General features: G+C 39.7%; 1 protein-coding gene across 1 annotated transcript; it reads right to left on the bottom strand.

The window, feature by feature from the left end:
* Positions 1-977: 977 nt before the first annotated feature.
* pdia6 (protein disulfide isomerase family A, member 6) lies at positions 978-22500 on the bottom strand. Its single transcript, XM_063033628.1, has 13 exons — positions 22272-22500; positions 20593-20731; positions 14763-14820; positions 14073-14199; positions 13144-13247; positions 10624-10754; positions 8637-8751; positions 7999-8142; positions 6290-6374; positions 5332-5404; positions 4488-4646; positions 3716-3812; positions 978-2866 (listed from the first exon to the last, which is right to left on the bottom strand). The coding sequence occupies exons 1-13, from the start codon at positions 22312-22314 to the stop codon at positions 2798-2800; spliced, it is 1344 nt and encodes a 447-aa protein (XP_062889698.1). The 5' UTR covers positions 22315-22500; the 3' UTR covers positions 978-2797.
* Positions 22501-22967: the final 467 nt, after the last annotated feature.

A 22967-nucleotide genomic window follows, 5' to 3' on the forward strand; every position in this document is an offset into this window, starting at 1 on the left:
CAGTAAATATTACTTTAAAATTGGTCATTTCTAATTGATTGGGACTTGGGAGTTTCATGTGGCAGATGAGGTTTGTGGGAACTCAATGCAGTGTGGATCTTTAATTTAGAGCTTGTACTTCTCCAGGAAACAAAAGGGTAGATGGTGTCACATCAATGCAGTAAAAGTTACTGTTCTGCTGGTAGAACAGCCCTGTCATTGGGGTCAATAATATTACTTGAAGAGCTTTGTGCTTACATTAATTGTCATAATAGGAGGCAGTTCCATTTCCCACATTCAATTTGGAATTTCAGATCTTTTTAATGACATCCAGTATTGCATACGAAGTAGTGCTGGTTGTAAAAGGCACCAATGAGTGCACGTTAGGGCTAAAGATTGTGTGTTGGTAATAATTTCTTCTTAAAGGAAAATTAAATGGATGATTGTGCAACTGTGTAAGTCAGATTACGAGCAACTAAAAATAATTACATTTTAAGAGGAAAATGTTATTTTCTATAACAATTACAAAATTTACAGATGGCCAAAGCAAAAAAAAGTCAGTTGTTGGAGATTAAAAGTTCATGCTTTTGCAGAAGGCCAAGGACAGCAAAGTTTCCAAAATCTCTACTGATTGACAAGGCAGCCTTGACTTGAGGAACTTGTCTATTTATCAGTATTTTTATATCATAAACTTGCCCAATATGGAGGCACGTGCATCCAACATAAACATGAGGTTCGGCAGATGCTGGGAAATCTTCAACAAAAAATATGGCGCTAGAGGAACTCAGCAAGTCAGACAGCATCTTCGGAGGGGAATAGACAGTGTTTCAGGCCAATACCCTTCACCAGGATATTGTTTCGGGCTCAGTCCTGATGAAGGGTTTCGGCTTGAAACACCAGCTGTTTATTCCACTCCATAGATGCTGCATTTTGTGTTAATATAAATATTAAATGAACTGAGAATTTTTTTTCAACAAAATAGAACAAAGTAGTCCGGCTAAAGAAAATAATTACTTTATTAAGAGGAAATAGCTGAAGCCTGCAATTCTTTCCCCACCAGGAAGCATCAACGTTAATAATACATCTGGTTTTAGTTAACGTGCAATTTAAAGAAACGTAAATTTTCAAGTGAATACAATTGTTTTGGAAAAGATGTTTTTGAAACTAACAGAATTGTTCAAAGATATCTGCATCCAATTGTTATTGTAAGCTGTAGATTCCTCTTCTTTTAAGGTCTTGATTGTCATTAACATCAATCTCAACACCATCTCCATAAGACGAGCATGTCCTTATTATAGATGCATGCTACTGACTTAATTACTTACTACCATCATTTGCAATTTTTGAACAGTAGAAAGCTGCAGGTTAGAAATGGGGCTTCTGCTCCAGTACCCATGTGCAGTGAGACACAAATAATGTAAAAAAAAACAAATGATTTATATTCATTGTATTTTGTTGAATGTTGAAGGTCTAAATCTCCCATGATAATCCTTAAAATTAGGAATCTATTGTAGCATTTAAATTGATCAGCCCCAAGTAATCTGCAATGCAATTTGTACTTTTCCAAAAGCTGCAGACACAAGTAATGTCTTATCAAGGCAAAGCTCACTACAGATCCATAAACTCCAGTTCAGTCGCTACCTTGAATGGTTCAAGTTTGCATGTTCTCCCCATGACTGTGTGGGTCTGTGCCAGATAACTACCAGTCTTATCACAAAGGTGAGCTGGTAGGTTAACTGGCTTTTACAAATCTCCAAGTATAAGTGAGTGACAAAGAGTCTAAGGGGAGTTGAAGGACAGGAGAACAAATTACAGGGATAAGGAGGAGGATGAGAGCCTAATTGTAGCCTCTGGTGTCATATTAAGCAGACACATTTCAAAGACAAGAATTCTTTCGGTCTTTATCTTGGGAACTTGTAGTAAACAGTTTATGCACATTAACCTTCCTTTAATGCAGATCAATACAAAAAAAATTTTAAGTTTTAGCTGAACCAAGGCCAGTCTTCTCTCAATGTCACACACAGTCACCTAATACCGTGGTGTTATTTCTCAAAATCAAAACAGAAAATAGATTTCCATAATTTTGAAAACTATGAAAGTTAGTGCTACTTAATGACAAATATTCCACTAATTCAATGACTGAATACCAAAGCAAATCCTGTGGCAATTAATCTGTACATAGATTAAAATTACTTGTAGTTTAGCAAGAGGACCGAATGTATCAGGAACAAAGCAAATTGTTTTAACATGTTGTGTTCCAAAGGAGATGCGAACCTCTAGAATGCAGCATTAATAAAAACCAAATAACCATACTTCCATTACTACCAAACCTGTTTCAAAGAGCTGAAACATAGATTTATTTCGTGAATTCCATCCTGAACAAAATGTATCAGCTATGCAAAATTCCAAAGTTCCAGATGCTTACTTCCAATTAATTGCTAAATCATCAAGATCTTACTTGTCCTATGTAGGACAGATCACCTTCTTTGGAATAAGAATTGTTCAAATACATGCAGAGATGTCAAAAATACATTATGCAGCTTTGCACCACATCCCACCCACTAGAAGAGACTTGAGAAACCATTTAAATAGTGAAATGTAACAATGTACAGTAAATGGCAACCTGTCTGATCTATTAAATCAGTTTATGTAAAAATTTGAAACATAACATTCAATTTTCTTTTTTTAATAGAAAAACCCAGTGAAACTTATTTACAGGTTACAGTAGAAATACATCAAGCCAGAAGGATGAAATAAGGCTTTGCTGCAGACAGATGATCAGTCCAACGCTTCAGATACTGTCTGCCACGCCATTAGTTCACAGCTCATCCTTGCCCAAGTCATCAAGATCTACGTCACTTAAATCAATGTCTTCTTCGACTGGCAACTGTGGAAGATTAAATGCATTCTTAGGGTTTGACATTACTTCAGATTTCATTTCTTCTAATTTTCCAATAAAACCCATAACTCTTTAAAAACAGTTCCAAAGGAACCCTTGCAAACTGTGCCTAGGCAAATCATTCTTGTACAGCTAAAGAATAACAAGCCACTTAACTTTGTCCCAAATAAATTGCATCTCCTACTTGTGCACTTTTCAGCATTCAGGAACCTCAATGAACTTTTACTCAACGCATATGAAAGTTTGGGGAAAAAAAAAAGTTAAGTTTGCTTCCTAAAACGACAACATTCAATATGCACTCACAATTTTAAACCCATGGACGAGAAAGAGAATTAAACACTCCATTATCTAAAATCTCTCGTTATTCAAGATATTAATGGAGAATTGAAACTTTTTATATCTACTCTGCTCACAAACAATGCAATAATCCCAATAAACCAGTCAGATCCCTTCTCACTGCACTCACCACCCCGCCACCCCCACAAGGTGAAATCATGACTGCTATACCATCATATTCTCACACAAGTTCCATTTGAAAAGCACTGATTAATAAGACATAATCTTTGAAGGAATATATCATTATCCCAGAGGGAAAGATGCGAAAACAAAATCTTAGCTGGGGAGGAAAGACTAGGTTAAAAAGACTTCCTACAGTTTAATGCTGTCTTATAAAACTTTGTTTTGCAATGGTACACAAAGATTTTCACTCCTCTGTGTTATTTGTTTGTAAAGCACTCAAAGCCCCTTACTCGTGTGCAGCATGTGCTTTTTAAACACAAGAGCACAAGTAATTAAACAAACTTTCATTGAAAGCAGTTTGCCAAGTTATCAACTTACCTGACCATCTTTACCATCCCAGGGATCTACATTGTTAATTTTGGGGAATGCAGCACCTTTGACAAGAGAGGTTGAACCTCTCCCAACTGACAACTCCCTGTTGAAAAAAGAAAGGTTGAAACAGATGCTGTTTGACTTAAGTATTTATACTTTATTGTCACCAAACAATCGATACTAGAATGTACAATCATCACAGCGATATTTGATTCTGCACTTCCCGCTCCCTGGAGTACAAATTGATAGTAAATATTAAAAATTTAAATTATAAATCATAAATAGAAAATAGAAAAGGTAGTGTAAAAAAAACCGAGAGGCAGGTCCGGATATTTGGAGGGTACGGCCCAGATCCGGGTCAGGATCCGTTCAGCAGTCTTATCACAGTTGGAAAGAAGCTGTTCCCAAATTTTAAGAATGATCAGATTTAGGGCTTTAGAGAATTATCCAAGAACTAGCACATATTAGATAACACTTGATTACCAACATGGATTATTGAGGAAAATCACAAGAAATACCACTCCAATATTTAAATATGATGATAATGAACATTTCTGAAGGAATCTTATATTGGAAGGGAAGGGTGTTTGTATCATCATCAGCTTTGTACAAAATGTGGCAGAAATTTGGCACAAGTGCAAATGATCACCCTTTATCAAAGCCTTCCTGCTTAGACTGGCAAATTAATAGTTAAAACCTTCCGTAAAATTTAGTTCAGGTCAACACACACAGAAATTTATTGACTTTCATTATGGTTTTAGCTACTTTAAACATTTACCTCAAAAACTCATTGATGCCCTGTTCACTAAAGGAGCCTTTCAGCAGAGCGTATTTCATTTTCCTGGCATTAATTGCAGCCATAGCTGGATAACCAAATCCACCGATACCTAAAGAATCTTCGAGCTCTGCCTGTGCACCTGCTTCAGTCCATAGCCAACTGAATAAAAACAGGAATTTAATTATTAAAAAAATCATAGTATACTAAGTGTTCAACTTAACAATTCATATAGCTTTGTCACATGTACAAATGTTTGTACATCAAAACATTTTTAAAAATTTTTTTTAATCGAGATACGCACGGAATCCGCTTTCCAGCCCTTTGAGCAAAGCCACCCAGCTATCCCCAATTTAACCCTAGCATAATGACGGGACAATTTACAGTGACCAAGTAACCTACCAACCAGGCCGTCTTCTGCCTGTGGGAGGAAGCTGGATCAGCTGGAAGAAACATACGAACACCTTAAAGGCGACATCAGGCACTGAACCCAGGTCGCCTCTACTGTAAAGTGGTGCGCTAACCACTATGCTACTCTGCCGCTAGTGAAGTGCATCATTTGCATCAACAACAGTGCAAATTTGACTTGGGGGTGGCCTGCCAAGTGTCATCATGCTTCTGGCACCAACATTGCATGCTCACAACACACCAACCCTTCCTACTGCGTACATATTTGAAATGTGGAAGGAAATCAGAAGACCCAGAGGAGATCGAAGTGGGGACGGGGAGCATCAGCGACAGACAGTAGTGGGAACTGAACCCCTATCATTGCATTATGTTAGCATGCCAACCTACACAATACCAATGCATTCATTATCTAGATAGCTGCTGCACAATTCAAACATACCCCCAGAACTTCTTTTTATATTTGTTGCCCATAGCCTTCATTACATCCAAATAATCATTTCTCCCAGAAGCCCCTGTGAACAGATAAAACAAAAATTAGTCACATACAAAACAATTATTGGACTCCAACGCTGGAAAGTTTTATAAAGGGTGAAAGGTTTTTTATATATGAATAGATGGATGATAAATGTTAGAGGTAAATGGTATTAGATAATAAACATATCAATATGATTTAAGGATAAACATTGGCTCCCATATCAGGCTAATTCCCTTGCTCTTTGAAAGTGCTATGAAGTCTTAGCTTCTTAAATGAATGTTATCACTTTAGCAGTTGCTCTATATGGAGCCATCAAGCTAGTTTTTAAATGCTTAACATGAACCCAAAATCTTCTGATACAGAGAATAGGGTGCTACCTATCAGTAATGTGTCAGTTTTGGCTGGCACTCAAGTGTCTAAATCGCAATATGACAGAGAGCGACTAACCATCTCTACTCTTTTTTTTCCCCACCCTATCCTTCATGAAAGGTAGACTAGGTTAAGGACTTCATTCCCTGGAATGTAGGAGAGGAGATTTGACAGAGGTATTCAAAATTAGGAGCGGTATAGATAGGGTAAATGCAAGTAGGCTTTTTCCACTGAGGCTGGGTGGGACTACAGCTAGTGGTCATCAGTTAAGGGTGAAATGTTTAAGGGGAACACGAGGGGAAACTTCACTCAGAGGGTTGAGAGAGTGTGGAATGAGCTGCCAACGCAAGTGGTGTATGAGAGCTCAATTTCGACATTTAAAAGTTTGGATAGGTACACGGATGGTAGGGGTATGGAAGGCTACAGTCCCAGTACAGGTCGATGGGAGTAGCCAGTTTAAATGGCTCAGTACAGACTAGATAGACTGAAGGACATGATTCTGAGCTGTACTTTTGTATGACTCCATGAACTAGTATAATTAAGTCAAGCTCACCAGTGTCCAAGATGTGTGGCAATACAGCAACAATGCAGAGTTGATGGTCATCGCATGTCTTCTTTAGTACATCCTCATTGGTAATCTATTTTAAAAGTAGAAAATTCACTGTTCCACATGAATTTATTTCAGCATGATTTTATCCTTGCCTAACTTTTGACCAGGAGATAATTGTGGGGAAAAAAACAGGTAACACTTGTGAAATTGCTTGTTCCAAGAATATCTTGGGTTGTTATTAATGGTGAATATAAAATTTCTTGTAAAGAAAAAGGAAGTGCTTTCACCATCAAGGTCACCATGGTAACGAAGCAGTTAGTGCAACACTATTACAGCACAGGGGTGCTCAAGAGTTCAATTCTGGCACCTTCTCGTAACGCATCTCGGTACATCCTCCCCATGGAATGTGTGGATGCTCCAGTTTCCTTCCATAGTCCAAAGACTTACTGGGTAGGTTAACTGGGTTTGTTGGGACAACGTGGCTCAAAAGGACCAGAAGGGCCCATTCTGTGCTGTATCACTAATTAATTCTGAGATCTAATTTCCACCAGTGCAGTAAGTAATTGGACGAACAAAACCTTATATTCCATCTGGGTAGCCTCCAACGTGATGACATCAACACTGATTTCTTAAACTTCCAGTATTTGCCTATTTCACCCCCCCCTCCCCACCACCATTCCCATTTCCCCCTCTCACCTCATCTCCTTACCTGTCCATCACCTCCCTCTGGTGCTTCTCACTTTTTCTTTCTTCCATGGCCTTCTGTCCTCTATCAGATTCCCCCCTCTCCTGTCCTTTACCTCTTTCACCAATCAACTTCCCAAACTTTACTTCACCAACCCCCCCGCCCCGTTTCATGTGTCACCTTGTGTTTCTTCCTCCCCTCCCCCCCACGTTCTTACTCTGTCTCATCTTTTTTTTCTCCAGTCCTGAAGGGTCTCAGCCCAAAACATCGACTGTACTCTTTTCCATAGATGCTGCCTGGCCTGCTGAAGTTCCTCCAGCATTTTGTGTGCGTTGCTTGGATTTCCAGCATCTGCAGATTTTCTCTTGTTTGTGGAAGTACTTGGATTACTTTTTTTTAAATAAAAAGCAAGTTTTGCTTAATGCACTGAAAATCGTTGACTTGCTGTCATTTTGGAACCAAAATGTCTGCATTTAAAATTTTGCTTAGTTCTGCAATTTATCCAACTTCCGTTGCACAACAGACCAATAAATGGAATTGATAAGCAAAATTCCACTTTCAATTTCAGAGCATGTTATTTAATTTTGTAGCCACGTCATAACTCAAATTATTCAGCAGCACAAGCCTATAAAAATGAACATTAGCACTTTTGATCAGAGCCCTGCCTCTGGAGATAGTTGTTTTTATTTAATTTTCTCTTCAAGAGTGAACAATTGCTGCCATTTTGTTCTGACCACTTAGCGTTTACATTCAAATTAGAAAAATATCTATTGTTCCTTCATATCCATTCTTAATTCAAGTCCCAAACGTGAGGAAGTCTGCTGATGCACGAAACCCAAAGCAACATACAGAATACTCTGGAGGAACTCAGCAAGTCAGGCAGCATCTATGAAGAAGAGCAACCAGTCGGCGTTTTGGGCCGAGACCTTCTTCAGGACTGAGAAGGAAAGGGGAAGATGCTAGATCTTACCAATAGTGTGAAAAGGTGCAAAAGACGGTTGTACTTACTTTCCCATCCACTCCTTACCTCTTTCATTTCTGGAGTGGGAGCATTTTCAGCAAACAACTCAAGAGCACGAGCAACAATATCACTTTTAGATCTTCCACCATCATAGTCAACAGGAGTATCTTCATCTTTATGAAATATTTTGATGGTGGGATATCCACGAATCTACAGGCAGATGTCAAAATATTTTCTGCTGCATGGTATTTCTTACAAGTATTTGTTGCTTTAGACTAAAGTCAACATGTCAAGCATAAATGATTAGAAAACCATTTGAATTGTACCTATTTATTTATGAGAATTTACAAAGACCACACATTTGTGCAAACTGTAACACAAATAAAATTCATGTATTCATGGATATTTATATATATTTATATATATATATTTATATATATTTATGGATATATATATATATATTTATATTTATATAATGACAATTAAACTTGAACAATGAATAATCATGAATATGATTAATAATAAATATGCTTGATATGAATAATAATGAACAGCTGATCACTTATTTTCAATTACATAGTAAACAGGAATACATACACATGATATCAGAAGACATTTAAAAAAATTCAAACAAAATTTTAACACTCATAATTTTATTTGTAAGTGTATTACAGCATGTAAATCCAAAGCTTCTAACTACTTACCCCATACCGACTGGCCAACATCTGACTAGTTGTGGCATCCACTGCAGCCAATTTGACCTTTCCACCTGTCTGCTCTTTGACCTCAGTGGCTGCCTCTGCCCACTCTGGTTCTAACCTTAGAAATTCAAAATACATATTGTTAATTATTCACTAATATGCCATGAGCAGAATGGATATGCAAGGTAGTAATTCAAATAAGTAACACTGCATCAAATTTAAAATTAGTGATAAGGTGTTAATTATACAAATGTACTTCACCATCCAGTGAGCATCTTTCAGAAATTCACATACATCTATTTCACTAATGTACATGCAAAATTGACTTAATTAGCAAATATAAAATATTGCACTTGTCCATTCGGGCCCTCCACCCCATTTCACACTCTCCCTATATTCTTTTCTTCCTCCTATCCTCTTTCTGCATCTCAAAACTTGTTTATCCTAGCCTTTCCTCAATTTTGATGAACAGATATTAATCCAGAACAACACAAAGTGCTGGAGAAATTCAGCAGGTCAGGCAGCAACTATGGAAATTAATAAACAGACAATGTTTTGGCCCGAGATCTTTCTTCAGGACTGAGAAAGTAAAGGGGAAGATGGGTTCTAAGTCCTGAAGAAGGGCCTCAGCCCGAAACATTGATTATCAATTCATTTTCACAGATGCTACCTGACCTGCTGAGTTCCTCCAGCATTTTGTGTGCGTTGCTTTGGATTTCCAGCATCTGCAGACTTTCTCATGTCTATTAATCCAGCACAAGATTTCCCTCACAAGATGCCATCTGACCTCTTTAAATTTAAAAACTTAAAAATTACAGTGGCCTAACTTTGCCATGTGCCAGGTTGCTAACTTTGTTTTCAAAACAAAAAACTATCTTTTATCCTGCAGCACTTCACCACAACACACATCAAAGTTGCTGGTGAACGCAGCAGGCCAGGCAGCAGCTCTAGGAAGAGGTAAGACTGTACCTCTTCCTAGAGATGCTGCCTGGCCTGCTGCGTTCACCAGCAACTTCGATGTGTGTTGCTTGAATTTTCAGCATCTGCAGAATTCCTCGTGTTTACATTTCACCAATCGCTTTGAGTCAGTATATTGATTCTTTGTTGAAATCTAGTTGCATAGACACAAGTTGCTCTGTAATAATTAACCTGTGGATATTTTTTGGGATAAAAATCTTGTATGAAGGTTGTTCAGTTGGAAGGAGAATTAAAAGGCTACCTTCAATCGATCTAACAAACATTATGTAGAAATCAGTAACAACCTCTGGAGAATTTTGTCCAGTAATATTGTTGTCATCTATAGACTTGCTCAGCAACTGGCATAGAACATCTTAGCTGAGATACATCCTAGAATGCGCTGGGATACATCATCAGTGAGGTAACCTGGGGGTCATTGGGTGTTTCAGGTCTTTCAATATCAGACATTCTTGCCCATTCAGGCCTTGGCTTGTATCCCAGCAGCTCTTGATCCACAGCCATCTGGAGGCTCACTCAGCAGCTTCTGGGACAGTCCTAATGGCTCTTTTCTTTGTAGCCCCCGTAATGCCAAGGAGAGAGTCAGTTCTACCCAGTGAACTGCCAATAAAACCTCTACACCCCACCTCTATAGACCCGCATCGTGCCCTCCACCTGTCTCTGTTCTCCCAGCTCCTGGTATTTGGCTTTCTTATGCTCAAACACCTCCTCAATCCTGTCTTCCCAAGGAACTAAGCTAATACAAAAAATTCGCAATAGTTTGACCTTGGCAGTAATATATAATGATGGAACAGTTGTCCACATTATTAGTAAAAGCCTCAAATAACCTAAAATAATTAGGTCTTAAAACATACAACTTACTGATTTCATTTTAATATCACCTTCAACCAACTCTAAATGATCAAAAACAAATCTACCGCCTGAACTCAAACTCCATTAAATCTCACTGATTCAGTATTCAAAGCTGAGTACATCAAGTGCATTTCTTCCAAGTGTATTATGGCTGTTGAGTTACCTCTTACAGTGCCCACACCATGGTGCAAAGAACTCCACCATCCAAATGTCACTGCTCCCGATCACATTTTCATCAAAGTTATCATCCGTCAATGTAATCACATTCTTTTTACCAGATTTGCTATCACCGCTCTGTAACCAAAGAATAATTAAAACTGATATATGCAAAAACTTGATAAGTGAGTGCTCCCTTTCACCTACTAGAGATATTTATCCAGCGTGCTGTGTACGCTGGGCTATGAGTATTGTAGCACTAGGACAAGAACTGTTAGCTTCTTCCCGCAGGCCTTGAGACTACTGAACTCCCTGCTACTGCCCAGGCCTCATCACGCATGAAGCACCAGCAGCATTATATATACAATTTATTTTTTAACCTTGTGTTGTAAATGCAGCTCATTATTTGCGGTGATATTTTGTGTGTGTGAGTTATATGTATTGTGTTTGGTTCTGAGAAACAGTCTCTCGCTCGGTGGTAATCGTGCTGAACAACAGTAAATTTGAACTTGAAAAAGCTGGAGGGCTCAAAGGGACCATGAAGTGCCTTTGGCAAGTAGGGAGAGGGCAAGACCACACGAGGACAAAGAAAATTTATGCCTGAAACCAGAAGTGGGCAAGGTACGAAGTCAGTACTTCATACCAGTATTCACCAAGACAGACAGACATGGAAGATAGGAAGATTTAATTGTGTGTACGGAGGGGTGATGTGGAAGAAAGGAGGCTTTCTGATATGCTGATACTCTATGACACCTTGATATCAAGAAGGTGTCCGTGTTGAGACTCCCGAAGAGCATTAAGGTGGTTAAGGCCTCAGGGCCTGATGGAATCTATCCCAAGTTATTGAGTAGGGCAAGAGATTGCCGGGACCTTGACAAAGATCTTTGCATTCACTTTTGTCACAGCTTTAGTCCTAGAGGACTGGAGATTAGCCAAAGTTGTCTCTTTAAGGACAATAGACAAACCAGGAGTTATAGAACATTTGAGCTTTACATCAATTGCAAGAAAATTGTTGAAGATTTTTAGGTATAGAACTTACTTTCTTCTCCAGACTTACTGGGGATAGTTATCATGGAGGGCACATCTTGCGAACTTGGAGCTCCCCCCCCCCCCCCCGGGAAGTAATTAAGATGATTGCTGAGGCTAGGGCAGTGGATTTCATATCCATGGACTTTACTAAAACTTTTGACAAAGTCCTTCATGTTGGGCTGATCCATGGAGACTTGAAATCAAAACTGGCTCAGCAAGAGCAGTAGTGATGGGATTCAATTCTGACTGGACATCCATAAACGGATATGTTCAGCAAGGATCAGTGTCAGTATCAATATATGGATAAAAATGTAGGTATTCTGATTAGAAAGCCTGCAGAAGATATAAATTAGTAGTTGATGATAGTGAGGAAGCTTGTCAAAGGATTCATCAGGATACAGACCAGTTTCATCTGGACAAGTGAGGTGCACTTTGGGAGGTGAAATGTAACAGGAAAGTATCCAGTAAACAGCAAGATCATAAAGAGCATTGATCTACAGAGGAATCTTTGTGTGCAGGTCCATAGTGCTCTGGAAGTGACAACATAAGGAGGTAGCATGGTAAAGGCAGAATACTGTTTGCTGTGTTTGCCTTCATTGGTTGATGTGTTGAATATATAGATCAAGAAGTCATATCGTAGTCGTGCAAAACTTTGATTATGCCACTTTTGGAGTATTGTGTGCAATCTGGTTTTGTTAACAAAATGTTAAAGATAAGTCAGAACATTTTCCAGTCTCTTTTGTGACACTGTACATCTTAAGATAAAAATTCACATCAGACACAGCATTTTTTTGCAAATAGTAATTGCTCAAAATATTTTTATTGGTTTCATCCAAATCCACAAGTTTCTACACTGATATCGTACCAAAACCATTTATGATTAATACACATGGTTAAGATTCGTCCACCAAGACAATTACTTTATATTTAATTGCAGATCACTTTCTCCCTTTTATGCCACATTATTTTGAAAATAGCTGGAGAAGGAACAGGGTATAAAACACAAATGTGTATTTCATCTTCTCAGTGAAGGACTACGTTTTCTTGCATGAAAACCAGGAGGGGATTATTTTTGTTACTGTAAATGCCCTATTAACAATCTATTCCTACAGCCACTGCCCCCTAACCTGCTAGATACTCTTTGATCTATCCATTAGCATCTTCCCACTTCTCTACAATTTAAATCTTTCTCTATCCTTGTTCTGACAAAGGATTTCTGACCTGAAGCAGAACAAATTTCAACAGAAGTTGATTTGCATTTGTTTATTGCTTGTGTAGGACAACTGCATACACGACGCTGATGCTCATTCTATAGTTATCACAGCACTACATCTGCCCTGCCTTTCAAATTACATTATCACCTCACATGCCAAATCAAACAAATGATGCTTGTCAGTTGGTCCACTGATAGTTGATAGATCATGTCATATTTGCATTAGTCTAGCTACTAGTTTTCAATTTCTACCTTGCGACCATTTCTAAGAGTGAAAGGTTTTACCTTTTTGCCAGAACTTGAGTCAGTCTTGCCTCCGAGTCTATCCCGGACAATTGACCGCAAAGTGTTAAGTGCTGCATCAGTGATACCTTGGGCAGACCTAGCACCTGCACATAATGACAGCATATGAAAAAGAAGATATTCTCAGATCCGAAATTCCAGTTCACCAAAGGGATTTTAATTTTATGCCTTTGTAATATCTTTTGGTCTTTTGCAAATTTCCCACAAGCTAAATCACAGAAAATGTCAAATCAATTATACTCATCAAATCACTTTAAAAAGACATTAAAATTAACATTTCTTGATTTTTTATGATAAACTATTTGGTTACAGCTGTAAATTTTACAGTATAGGTGGACTATTCAACGGAGAAGTACATCCACAAACCCATTTCTGCATCATTTTATTAATAGGATTTTGCTTCGATCAAAAGCCAAAATTATTTCTATATGCAGACAACCCCTCAGATTCTGACAGGATTCCATTCCTGATAACCTCTTGCAATCTAAACTGTTCATAGATCAAAAATGAATGAAAATAGGGAGAGGTTCACAGAAACAGCTTTAATGGGATAGTGAACAGATGCTGAAAAGAAAAAAGGCCTCACTAGTTCGGTGGACAATGGACAACCCCCCCCATCCCAGTCTGACTGGTGGGGGTTGGGGGTTCCCTTATGGGAGAAAAGCCATGCAGAAATGCCCCATGCCAACCCAGAGCAGCTAACAAGTCTATTTTCATCCACAGTGCTGGTCTCCCAAAGCTGCTGGTATGTGTGGTCCTACATTGTATGTTCAATTTCAAAGTTCAAAGTAACTTTATTATCAAAGTATGTACATGTTACCATATACCACACAGGTTCATTTTTTTTGCAGGCAGTTACAGAGAAAGCACAATAGAATCTATGAAAACTAGGGGACTTCCCCATGACTTACCATTATAATCATCGGGTTTGTTTTTGTTTAATCCAAAGATCTTTATTGTTGGAAATCCTTGAACACCATACTGCCCACCAAGAGACTGATGCTTGTCTGCATCTACTCCTCCAACTTTTACTATTCCCTGCAGTAAAGCAAAGATATGTTTTCTTTTACCAATCCCCATTATGGATGCAAATAAAAATCCAAACTGCAGTGCAGAAAAGATCCTTATTCATCTATAACACAAATAGCTTTGTATCAATGAATGACAAAATTTAATAAACCTCAATAAGCACCACCATATGCTGGTCACAACACAACAGCATACCGAATCAATTTTATTTCATCTCCCGAGCTGCGACTTAACATGCTCCCCCGATAATGAAGAGTGAATGGAGTTCAGAGGAAATAAACTAGAGTATTCATAAATACTCAATATTTAGCACACCACTAGGACTCATGTATGATCTTAGAGGCAGTAACTGGGGATAGAAAAGTTTATTTTAGCAAAGTCAAACTAAAGCTACTCAAATTTATTAATTCCTCATGTTGATATGTACAACAATTACTCCAAAAAAAAGCCAAATATGCAGTGTTGTTTTTTTTAAAGAAAGATGAAATAGCATTCATCTTTAATTAGGAAAACTCAGTGAGAAGTGTTTTATATAAAGAATAAAATAAGTAAAGTTGAATTAAAAATATAACCTTCAAAGCTGATGCGGCTTTTTTCCACTCTGGGGCCAAACTCTGACAATGCCCACACCTGAAAGAGAACGTATTCTTTAAGAATTTTGTTACATATATACAATGCAGAATATACCAATACTACAATATTCGAAAAGGACACCTAAATGCAACATCTGAGAACTCTCTGACACAATTTGAATGTATCCATCCTAATGTATAAAGCTTGACAACTTTTGGCAGAAAAGAGGTGTTCAGAAAAAAATTAACATAAACTTACTGCATTCTTCATCCTGTATATATCATTGCACTTTGCACATTTTCCAGCAGCTATGTACCAGTAGGAATAACTACATTTAGCTTTTGGTTTGAATGTTCCCAGTATACATCAGCAGTTCCTACACACATGCAAGTGAAACAAGGCCCAGAACATCCAATACAGCAGCCCCTCAGGGCTGCGTACTAAGTCCCCTCCTTCACTCCCTGTATACCCATGACTGTGTCACCACCCACAGCTCCAATCTGCCAATTAAATTTGCCGAGAACACTACGTTGATTGGCCTTATCTCAAATAATAATGAAGTGACCTACAAGGAAGAAGTCATCTCTCTGACACAGTGGTGTCAAGAAAACAACCTCTCCCTCAATGTCACAAAAACAAAGGAGCTGGTTGTGGATTACAGGAGGAATAGAGACAGGCTTACCCCTATTGACATCAATGGATCTGGGTTTGAGAGGGTAAACAGCTTTAAATTCCTCAGCATACACATCACCGAGGACCTCACATGATCTGTACACACCAGCTGTGTGGTGAAAAAGGCACAACAGCGCCTCTTTCACCTCAGAGTGTTGAAGTAGTTTGGTATGGGCCCCAAATCTTAAGAACTTTCTACAGGGACACAATTGAGAGCATCCTGACTGGCTGCATCACTGCCTGGTATGGGGACTGTACCTCCCTCAAACGTAGGACTCTGCAGAGTAGTGTGGACAGCCCTGTGCATCTGTAGTTGTGAACTTCACATGATTCAGGACATTTACAAAGACGTGTGTAAAAAGTGTCCGTAGGATCATTGGGGACCCGAGTCACCCCAATCACAATCTATTCCAGCTGCTACCATCCGGGAAATGGCATAAAAGCCAGGACCAACAGGCTCCAGGACAGCTTCTTGCACCAGACCATCAGACTGATTAACTCACACTGATGTGAGTGTGTTTCTATGTTACATTGACTGCTCTATTTTTCTATAAATTACTATGATTGCACATTTAGACAGAGACGTAAAGATTTTTACTCATGTACAGTATGTGAAGGATACAAGAAATAAAGTCAATGGAAATTCAACATCCACAAGTCTTGAATTTACCAAGTTTTGTCACAATGAATCAATCTGCTTTAGCATATTGAGTCCAATAAATGGGAGCGGGATATTTCTCAGATTCCCTAACACTTAAGCAGAGGTAGTAAGTGGGAAAGTGATGAAAGCTAATACTAGATCAGTCACTCCTACTGAACAGAACAGGTTTGATGATTCCTGATCCCCTAAAATAATCACAGGCTTGAGCAGATTTCTGTATGCTCTTCATTGTATGTAACCCTTAAACCCAACCCTTCTTATGCCATGGACTCCTGCTGTTAACCGAGGGGTCCATGGGTCCCACTAGACCCAAGCTCAGAAACATCACATAAATCCCCAGTCGATCAAACGTGGAAGTACAAGATCTGCAGATTTTCATCCTCCAACATAAAACCACATGGCCAGCAATGATGAACATCTCAGTGAAAACCTACTCCATGTAAACAAAGTATCTGAAGTATTCCCTGTCATTCAGATGTTAAATATACATGAGCATTAATGAAATGACAGCCCTGCATTAAAAAAATACAGCATAGAGTAGGCCCTTCCAACTGTGCCGCCCAGCAATCCCAAATTTAATCCTAGCCTAATCACAGGACAATTTACAATGACCAATTAATCTAATCTCCAACCAGTATGTCTCTGGACTGTGGGAGGGAACCAGAGCACCCGGAGAAAACCCCCGCATTCCACAGTACAGACTCCTTGGAGATGATGTCAGAATTGAACTCCAACACCTCGAGCTATAATAATGTCACACTAACCACAATGCTACTGTGGTGTTGCTACATCTAGAATGTGTGAACAACCTATTTCTGATTAAAAAATATTAATTAACAAGTATAATATCTTGTTTTTAAAGAAGTTCCATATAGATCAGGATCATTGAGAACAGATACTGAAACAAGGCTTGTAGACAGCCAAACAGGCAAAAGATGAACTGGGCTTTAAGGTGATCAAAACATACACAACAGTTGCAGTAACAGTGAAAGTTAGGTCAGGGGTGAATGGTATGTTGCTGTGATGGAAACAACCAGCCTTAGTTCAAGAATGAAAATAATGCTGACATTGCTTCAGCTCAAACTGGTGACCAATAAGAAGAGTACTGATTGAAAGGATAGGGAGCTTGTGGGAAGATAGAGGCTTTAGTCTTCAAAATGTAAGACTACAGCCGAATCAAGAAAAAAAATAGCAGATTGGCAGTGGAAATAATTAAAGCAATCCGCCGTCCATCTGCAGAAGGTATTGGGACTTCCTGAAAATGATAAGGAACAAAATACAGAAAGTTTTACCTTCACAGATCCATGAGACAAAGTAAATTACTGAATTTGTCTTTTACACTAATACTTGACAGACAAGGATGAGAGATCTTATAGAAACATACAAAATTAAGAAAGGGATAAGACAGAGGCAGGAAAATTGTTTCCACCAGTAGTTGAGACTAGAACTAGGGACATAGCCTCAGATTTGGGGAGTAAATTTAGGATGGAGATGAGGAAGATCTGCTTTTCCCAAACAGTGGTGAATCTGTGGAATTCTCTGCCCAATGAAGCAGTGTAAGCTACCTCGGTAAATATATTTAAGACAAGGACAGATAGATTTTTGCATATTTAGGGGAATTAAGGGTTATGGGGAAATGGCAGATGGGTGGAGATGAGACCATGGTCGGATCAGTCATGATCTTATTGAATGGCAGAGCAGGCTTGATGAGTCAGATGGCCGACCCCGCTCCTATTTCTTATGTTCTTATGACACGATATTTTCATCTGTCAGTATGCAACAATAGTCATTGGTCATCTAATTTGCTCTTTAGATGTCATCTTTACATTAAACAGGTACTGCAGGGTGCATCAATTTGGTAGTTTCCTCCCAGTCTCAATTTACCCTGTAATAATAACTTTTTTTTGTACAGCACCTTTCATACATTAAGATGCAGGCTCAAGGTGCTTTACAAATACTGTAAAGACAAATCAATATAGTCATAAAAATGCAAGACAAAATGAAAAATCATAAGACAAACATTACATAGAATAAAACATAATTAAACATACTGAATTATGATATGTTACTTAATAGGCATTAAGTAATCCTATAAATAGGCCACATTAAAAATGTAGTCATTTTAAGTGTTTTGAAGTGTTCCACGATACTAGTCTGATGTATCTCAGTCGGTAGAGTATTCCAGTTTTTTTGGTGCACAAGAGGAAAAGGCCACATCACAAGTTCTTATATGCTCCATTTGTTCCCCCTCCCCCCCCATGTGAGGGGTTGATGTTCTTGTTGCTGTTTGCGCAATTTACTTTTTTTTTGCATGGGGGGGTTGATCTTGTTGCCATTTGCGCAATTTGTTTTCTTTTGCGCGCAGGGAGTTCATGCATCTCTTTGAATGGGTTCCATAGTTTTCTTTGTTTCGTGGCTGTCTGTGGGAAGATGAATCTCAGAGCTGTAAACTGCATACGTACTTTGATAATAAAAGTCTTCTCTGAATCCTTGTTTCTAGGAACACTAAGCAAACCAGTATTCATGGATCCAAGATTATGATTAAGGATGTAAGGGGATAGACATCTCAATATATACGGAGCAGCTAGGTTATTCAGAGCCTTATATACAATTAAGAGCATTTAAAAATTGATCCCAAAGGACACAGGCAGCCAGTATAATGATGTCAAAGCTGATGAAATATAATCAGATTTTCTTCTTTTTTCCATTAAGATTCTTGCTAGTGCATTTTGTACAAACTGCAGGCGATTTATTATCTTTCTCAGGAAGTCCTGGAAAGAGTGCATTGCAGCTGTCTAATCGGCTGAAAACAAAAGCACTTATCAATTTTTCTGCATCTTCAGATATTGTAAGAAATTAACTCTTGCAATCTTCCTTAAATGAAAGAATGCAGTTTTATTAATATGGTTAATGTGTGCTTTGAAATTTAGCTCCGAGTCAATAATAATGACTAAATTCTTTACTTCTGGCTTGATTTAGACATTCTTTTTAGCTGTTCTCTTTCCTCTCCAAATGGAACAGTTTAACTGATGCCAGTTTCAGGTGGAACACCGCTGTCTTTCACATCCTATTAAAATATTAAGTTTGTTCTTATAATAACAAGCATGTTTCCTAGGTTTAAATGTTATCATACAACTAAGATTTTAATCTCTTTATACAATTTTTAATGCAGCAGTTCTAGGTTTTTGTGAAATGCAGCTGATGGTCAGACATGAAGAAATCTGGAACATCTTAAAGCCAACATTTTAAAATAGGTAACTGTAAAGACAACTTTGAAAAAAAATGTGGCTCATTTAAAAAGGCATTTTATTTGAAAAAAAAATCAACATCAAGTAGATTTGTATCGCGGGGCGGGGTGGAGCAAAGTAACGATGGCGCTAAACAGAGACTCCTTTGCTTGCATCTTCAGAAACACCTCCACGTCTATCTTTCAAAGTTGCTGGTGAACGCAGCAGGCCAGGCAGCATCCCGAGGAAGAGGTATAGTCGACGTTTCAGGCCGAGAGGCCAGGCAGCATCTCTAGGAAAAGGTACAGTTGACAAAGGGTCTCAGCCTGAAACGTCGACTGTACCTCTTCCTAGAGATGCTGCCTGGCCTGCTGCATTCACCAGCAACTTTGATGTGTGTTGCTCTTCCAGCATCTGCAGAATTCTTCGTGTCCACGTCTGTCTTTAATATCTTCTTCCCCCCCTTTCCAAGCTTCTTTTGAAGACCCTGACCTGGAGTTACACTCTGACTTCGATTCGTTGCAGGAATGGGACCCACTCTCAGGGCCTCCTGATTGGCTGCTTTTTGATATCCCAAGGATGCGGCCTGGAAGACTAGCATGCCTTCAGGGTGCTGGATTTTCGTGCCTCTGGAGATGGTCTGATTCAAGGCTGGTGCCCCTGACTAAGGCATAGCGGGAGAACACAGAACATCGGGAGCAGCGGGTTAGCTGCTATGAGCTGTGTGTCCAGAGACATGAGCTCTAGGGTGGACTCTCTGGGCACAGAGCTAGGAAAAAGCAACACAACATTATAAATCAGTGAGTTGTTTGTTTTGTTTCCCCTCTCGCTATGAAACGAGGACCCCTCTTTTTTCTTTATTAGGGAGAGAGAGCCTGTGGTATGTCGAATAACCAGGTGAACGAGTGGTCTTTGGGGTACTGCAAGTCTGTGTCTTCATTGATGCTTTGCTGCATGATTGAGTGCTCAGTGGAGGGAGGCAATGCTTTTTTGCTGGTGGGCGAGGGGGGTCATTGCCTTACTTCTGCTTGTGCGTGGGAGGGGGTTACTCTGTAGTTCTAACATTTGGAGTCATTCTTTGGGGCACTCCTCTGTTTTCATGGATGTTTGCAAAGAAAAAGAATGTGTATTGTATACATTTCTCTGACATTAAATGCACTTATTGAAACCTATTAAATTAAAATCCAAATGGGTGGATTGACAACGGAATTACAAAACTGAACCTTGCCCATCCAGTTGTAGCAAAACCTAGTTGTTTTCTGAACTCACCATGGTGCATAGAACTCCACCAGCCACAGTTCATCGCTTTGAATAACTTCCCTATTGAAGTTACTTGAGGATAATTCCACAACATCATCACTCGCTGAGTAAAGAGCACTGACAGTGACTAACAACGTGCCGAAGACACCTGCAAAGCAAAACAGAATTTGCATAACTGAAATAAAAACCCTGTGTTCATTTCAAATGTTAGTGGTTAGAGTTAATTTTAATTCTCACACACACAAAATAAAAAGTTTGCAATGGCCGATTGAGTGCTTGAAATACCTCAAGTCAAACAAGACCCATGGAGAAACAGTTAACATTTTCCCTGTTGATCTAAAATATTAAATCTGTCCATTGACACTGCATTTCTAGCATTTTTTGTTGAACGCATGGTATTCAGGGGTAAAATAAATAGTTTAAGAGGGAATCTTGAGTCATGGACTGTAGTTTTTGATGGACTCCAGATCAAGGTCTCTTTGGGAGTTTTTGCTATTGCTTGCATGACGGGGGTCAGTGCTTCTGTCGACACGTGGGGGGGGAGAGAAAGAGGGTCAATGCTTCTGCATGTGGGAGGGGGCTTTGGGATTCTGATGTTTCTATCATTGCATTCTATAGGGCTCATGTTTCGTGGATGTCTGTGAAGAGTAGGAATGTCAGGTTGTATACTGTATACATTCTCTGATATTAAAGTGAACCATTTGAATTCCAATCTATACACACACACAGTTGGAATCTGAAAAAAATGCTACTCAAAGAGATGGAGAAAGATACTCTCACAACACTTAAAGAGCATCTGGGCAAGCACTTGAATCACCAAAAGGCATAGAAGACTACATTTGTATACATGGGATTTGCATGGATGGTCTGTGTGGACACAATGGACCAAAGAATCTGTTTCCGTACCTTGTGACCAATTATTAAATAACTACAACATTTCCCTTTTGGATTATCAACTTTGCCAGAACACTGCTTTTGCTATGCAAGTTACTAAACCGATGGCACACCTGCAGCCGATTTAGAGTACCGAAGGAAGTAGCTGTATTCAAATCTACAACCAATTACCATGTACTTTATCTTTACAAAAAATAAAATCACCAGTTAAGAACATACCACCTTTCATTAGAAATTGGTTTCAAAGCCACACAATGTCGTACAAAATACTGCCTGGTTTCTACTCAAACTGCCCAAGTTCAGGAAACTAAATCATTGTCACCTCCTTCGACTAAACAAAAAAAAATTATGCAACGTGCAACCAAAATATATAAATAATAACCACAAGAGAAAGTCTGCGGATGCTGGAAATCCAAAGCAAGACACACACACACAAACTGCTGGAGGAACTCAGCAAGTCAGGCAGCATCTATGGAAATGAACTGATAGTCAACGGTTCGGGCCGGGAGCCTTCTTCAGGACTTAAAATATTTACTACCAGCCAGTTTTAACAGATCTGATTATTTATAGTTTTATATTTTGAATTATCATTACACATTCAGGTAAGAGGATATACAAATAACGAAGAAAGGGTGATTTCTCTGCTAGTGTTCACAATACCCTGGGAGCAAAGATACGGACACGATAGCCATTATTAAATACTTATCGCGATGCCGAACCAAACGAGCGTGGGGGAAACTCGTTATCGTCTCAAGGCTCGGAGGGGCTGCGAGGCTCCACACGGGGCCACTCACCAATCACACTCAGCACCTCTGTCCTTCCGCTGGCGGGTCCCATGTTAGCAGCCGCAGCCGTGTGTCACTTTAACTGAGCGAAGGGAGGGAGCCCTGCGGTCTTAGCGCCAACCGCGTGTCCGAGGCCGTGTCGCCCGTTCCGGCACTGTGACACTCGGCTTCGCCCCGCCGCCGCCGCCGCAGGACAAGCGCCCCACTCCCCTGACCCGTACCGTGGCCGCCGCCGATTGGCTGCTTCCCGCCCGCTGACCTCAAGCCGGGGTCAGGGATCGAGGCAGCCAATCAGGAGACGGACACGTGTCAGCTGCAGCTGGTGCCGCGACCATGTGGGGCCGAGCGGCGCAGACTCGCTGCCGAGTGAGCGGGACTGGTGCTCCCTCAGGGAGTGGTCTCCCGTGTAATATTTATTATCCTGTCGTGCCGAGTGAGCGGGGCTGGTGCTGCCCCAAGGAGTGGTCTCCCGTGTAATATTTATTATCCTGTCGTGCCGAGTGAGCGGGGCTGGTGCTGCCCCAAGGAGTGGTCTCCCGTGTAATATTTATTATCCTGTCGTGCCGAGTGAGCGGGGCTGGTGCTCCCTCAGGGAGTGGTCTCCCGTGTAATATTTATTATCCTGTCGTGCCGAGTGAGCGGGGCTGGTGCTGCCCCAAGGAGTGGTCTCCCGTGTAATATTTATTATCCTGTCGAGTGAACGGG

This window comes from Mobula hypostoma, chromosome 26 (assembly GCF_963921235.1).
Source record: "Mobula hypostoma chromosome 26, sMobHyp1.1, whole genome shotgun sequence".
Taxonomy (NCBI): Eukaryota; Metazoa; Chordata; class Chondrichthyes; order Myliobatiformes; family Myliobatidae; genus Mobula; species Mobula hypostoma.

What these genes read in the sequence shown, in the direction of transcription:
- pdia6 (XM_063033628.1), bottom strand. Translation starts at nt 22,314, where the DNA reads ATGGGACCCGCCAGCGGAAGGACAGAGGTGCTGAGTGTGATTG. An exon ending in TGGTGTGGGCACTGTAAGAG is followed by an intron (nt 8,752 to 10,623) that starts GTAACTCAACAG and finishes TGAATTTCTAAG; the next exon opens with GTTAGAACCAGAGTGGGCAG. An exon ending in GGCATCAATGAGTTTTTGAG is followed by an intron (nt 3,813 to 4,487) that starts GTAAATGTTTAA and finishes TTTTTTCAACAG; the next exon opens with GGAGTTGTCAGTTGGGAGAG.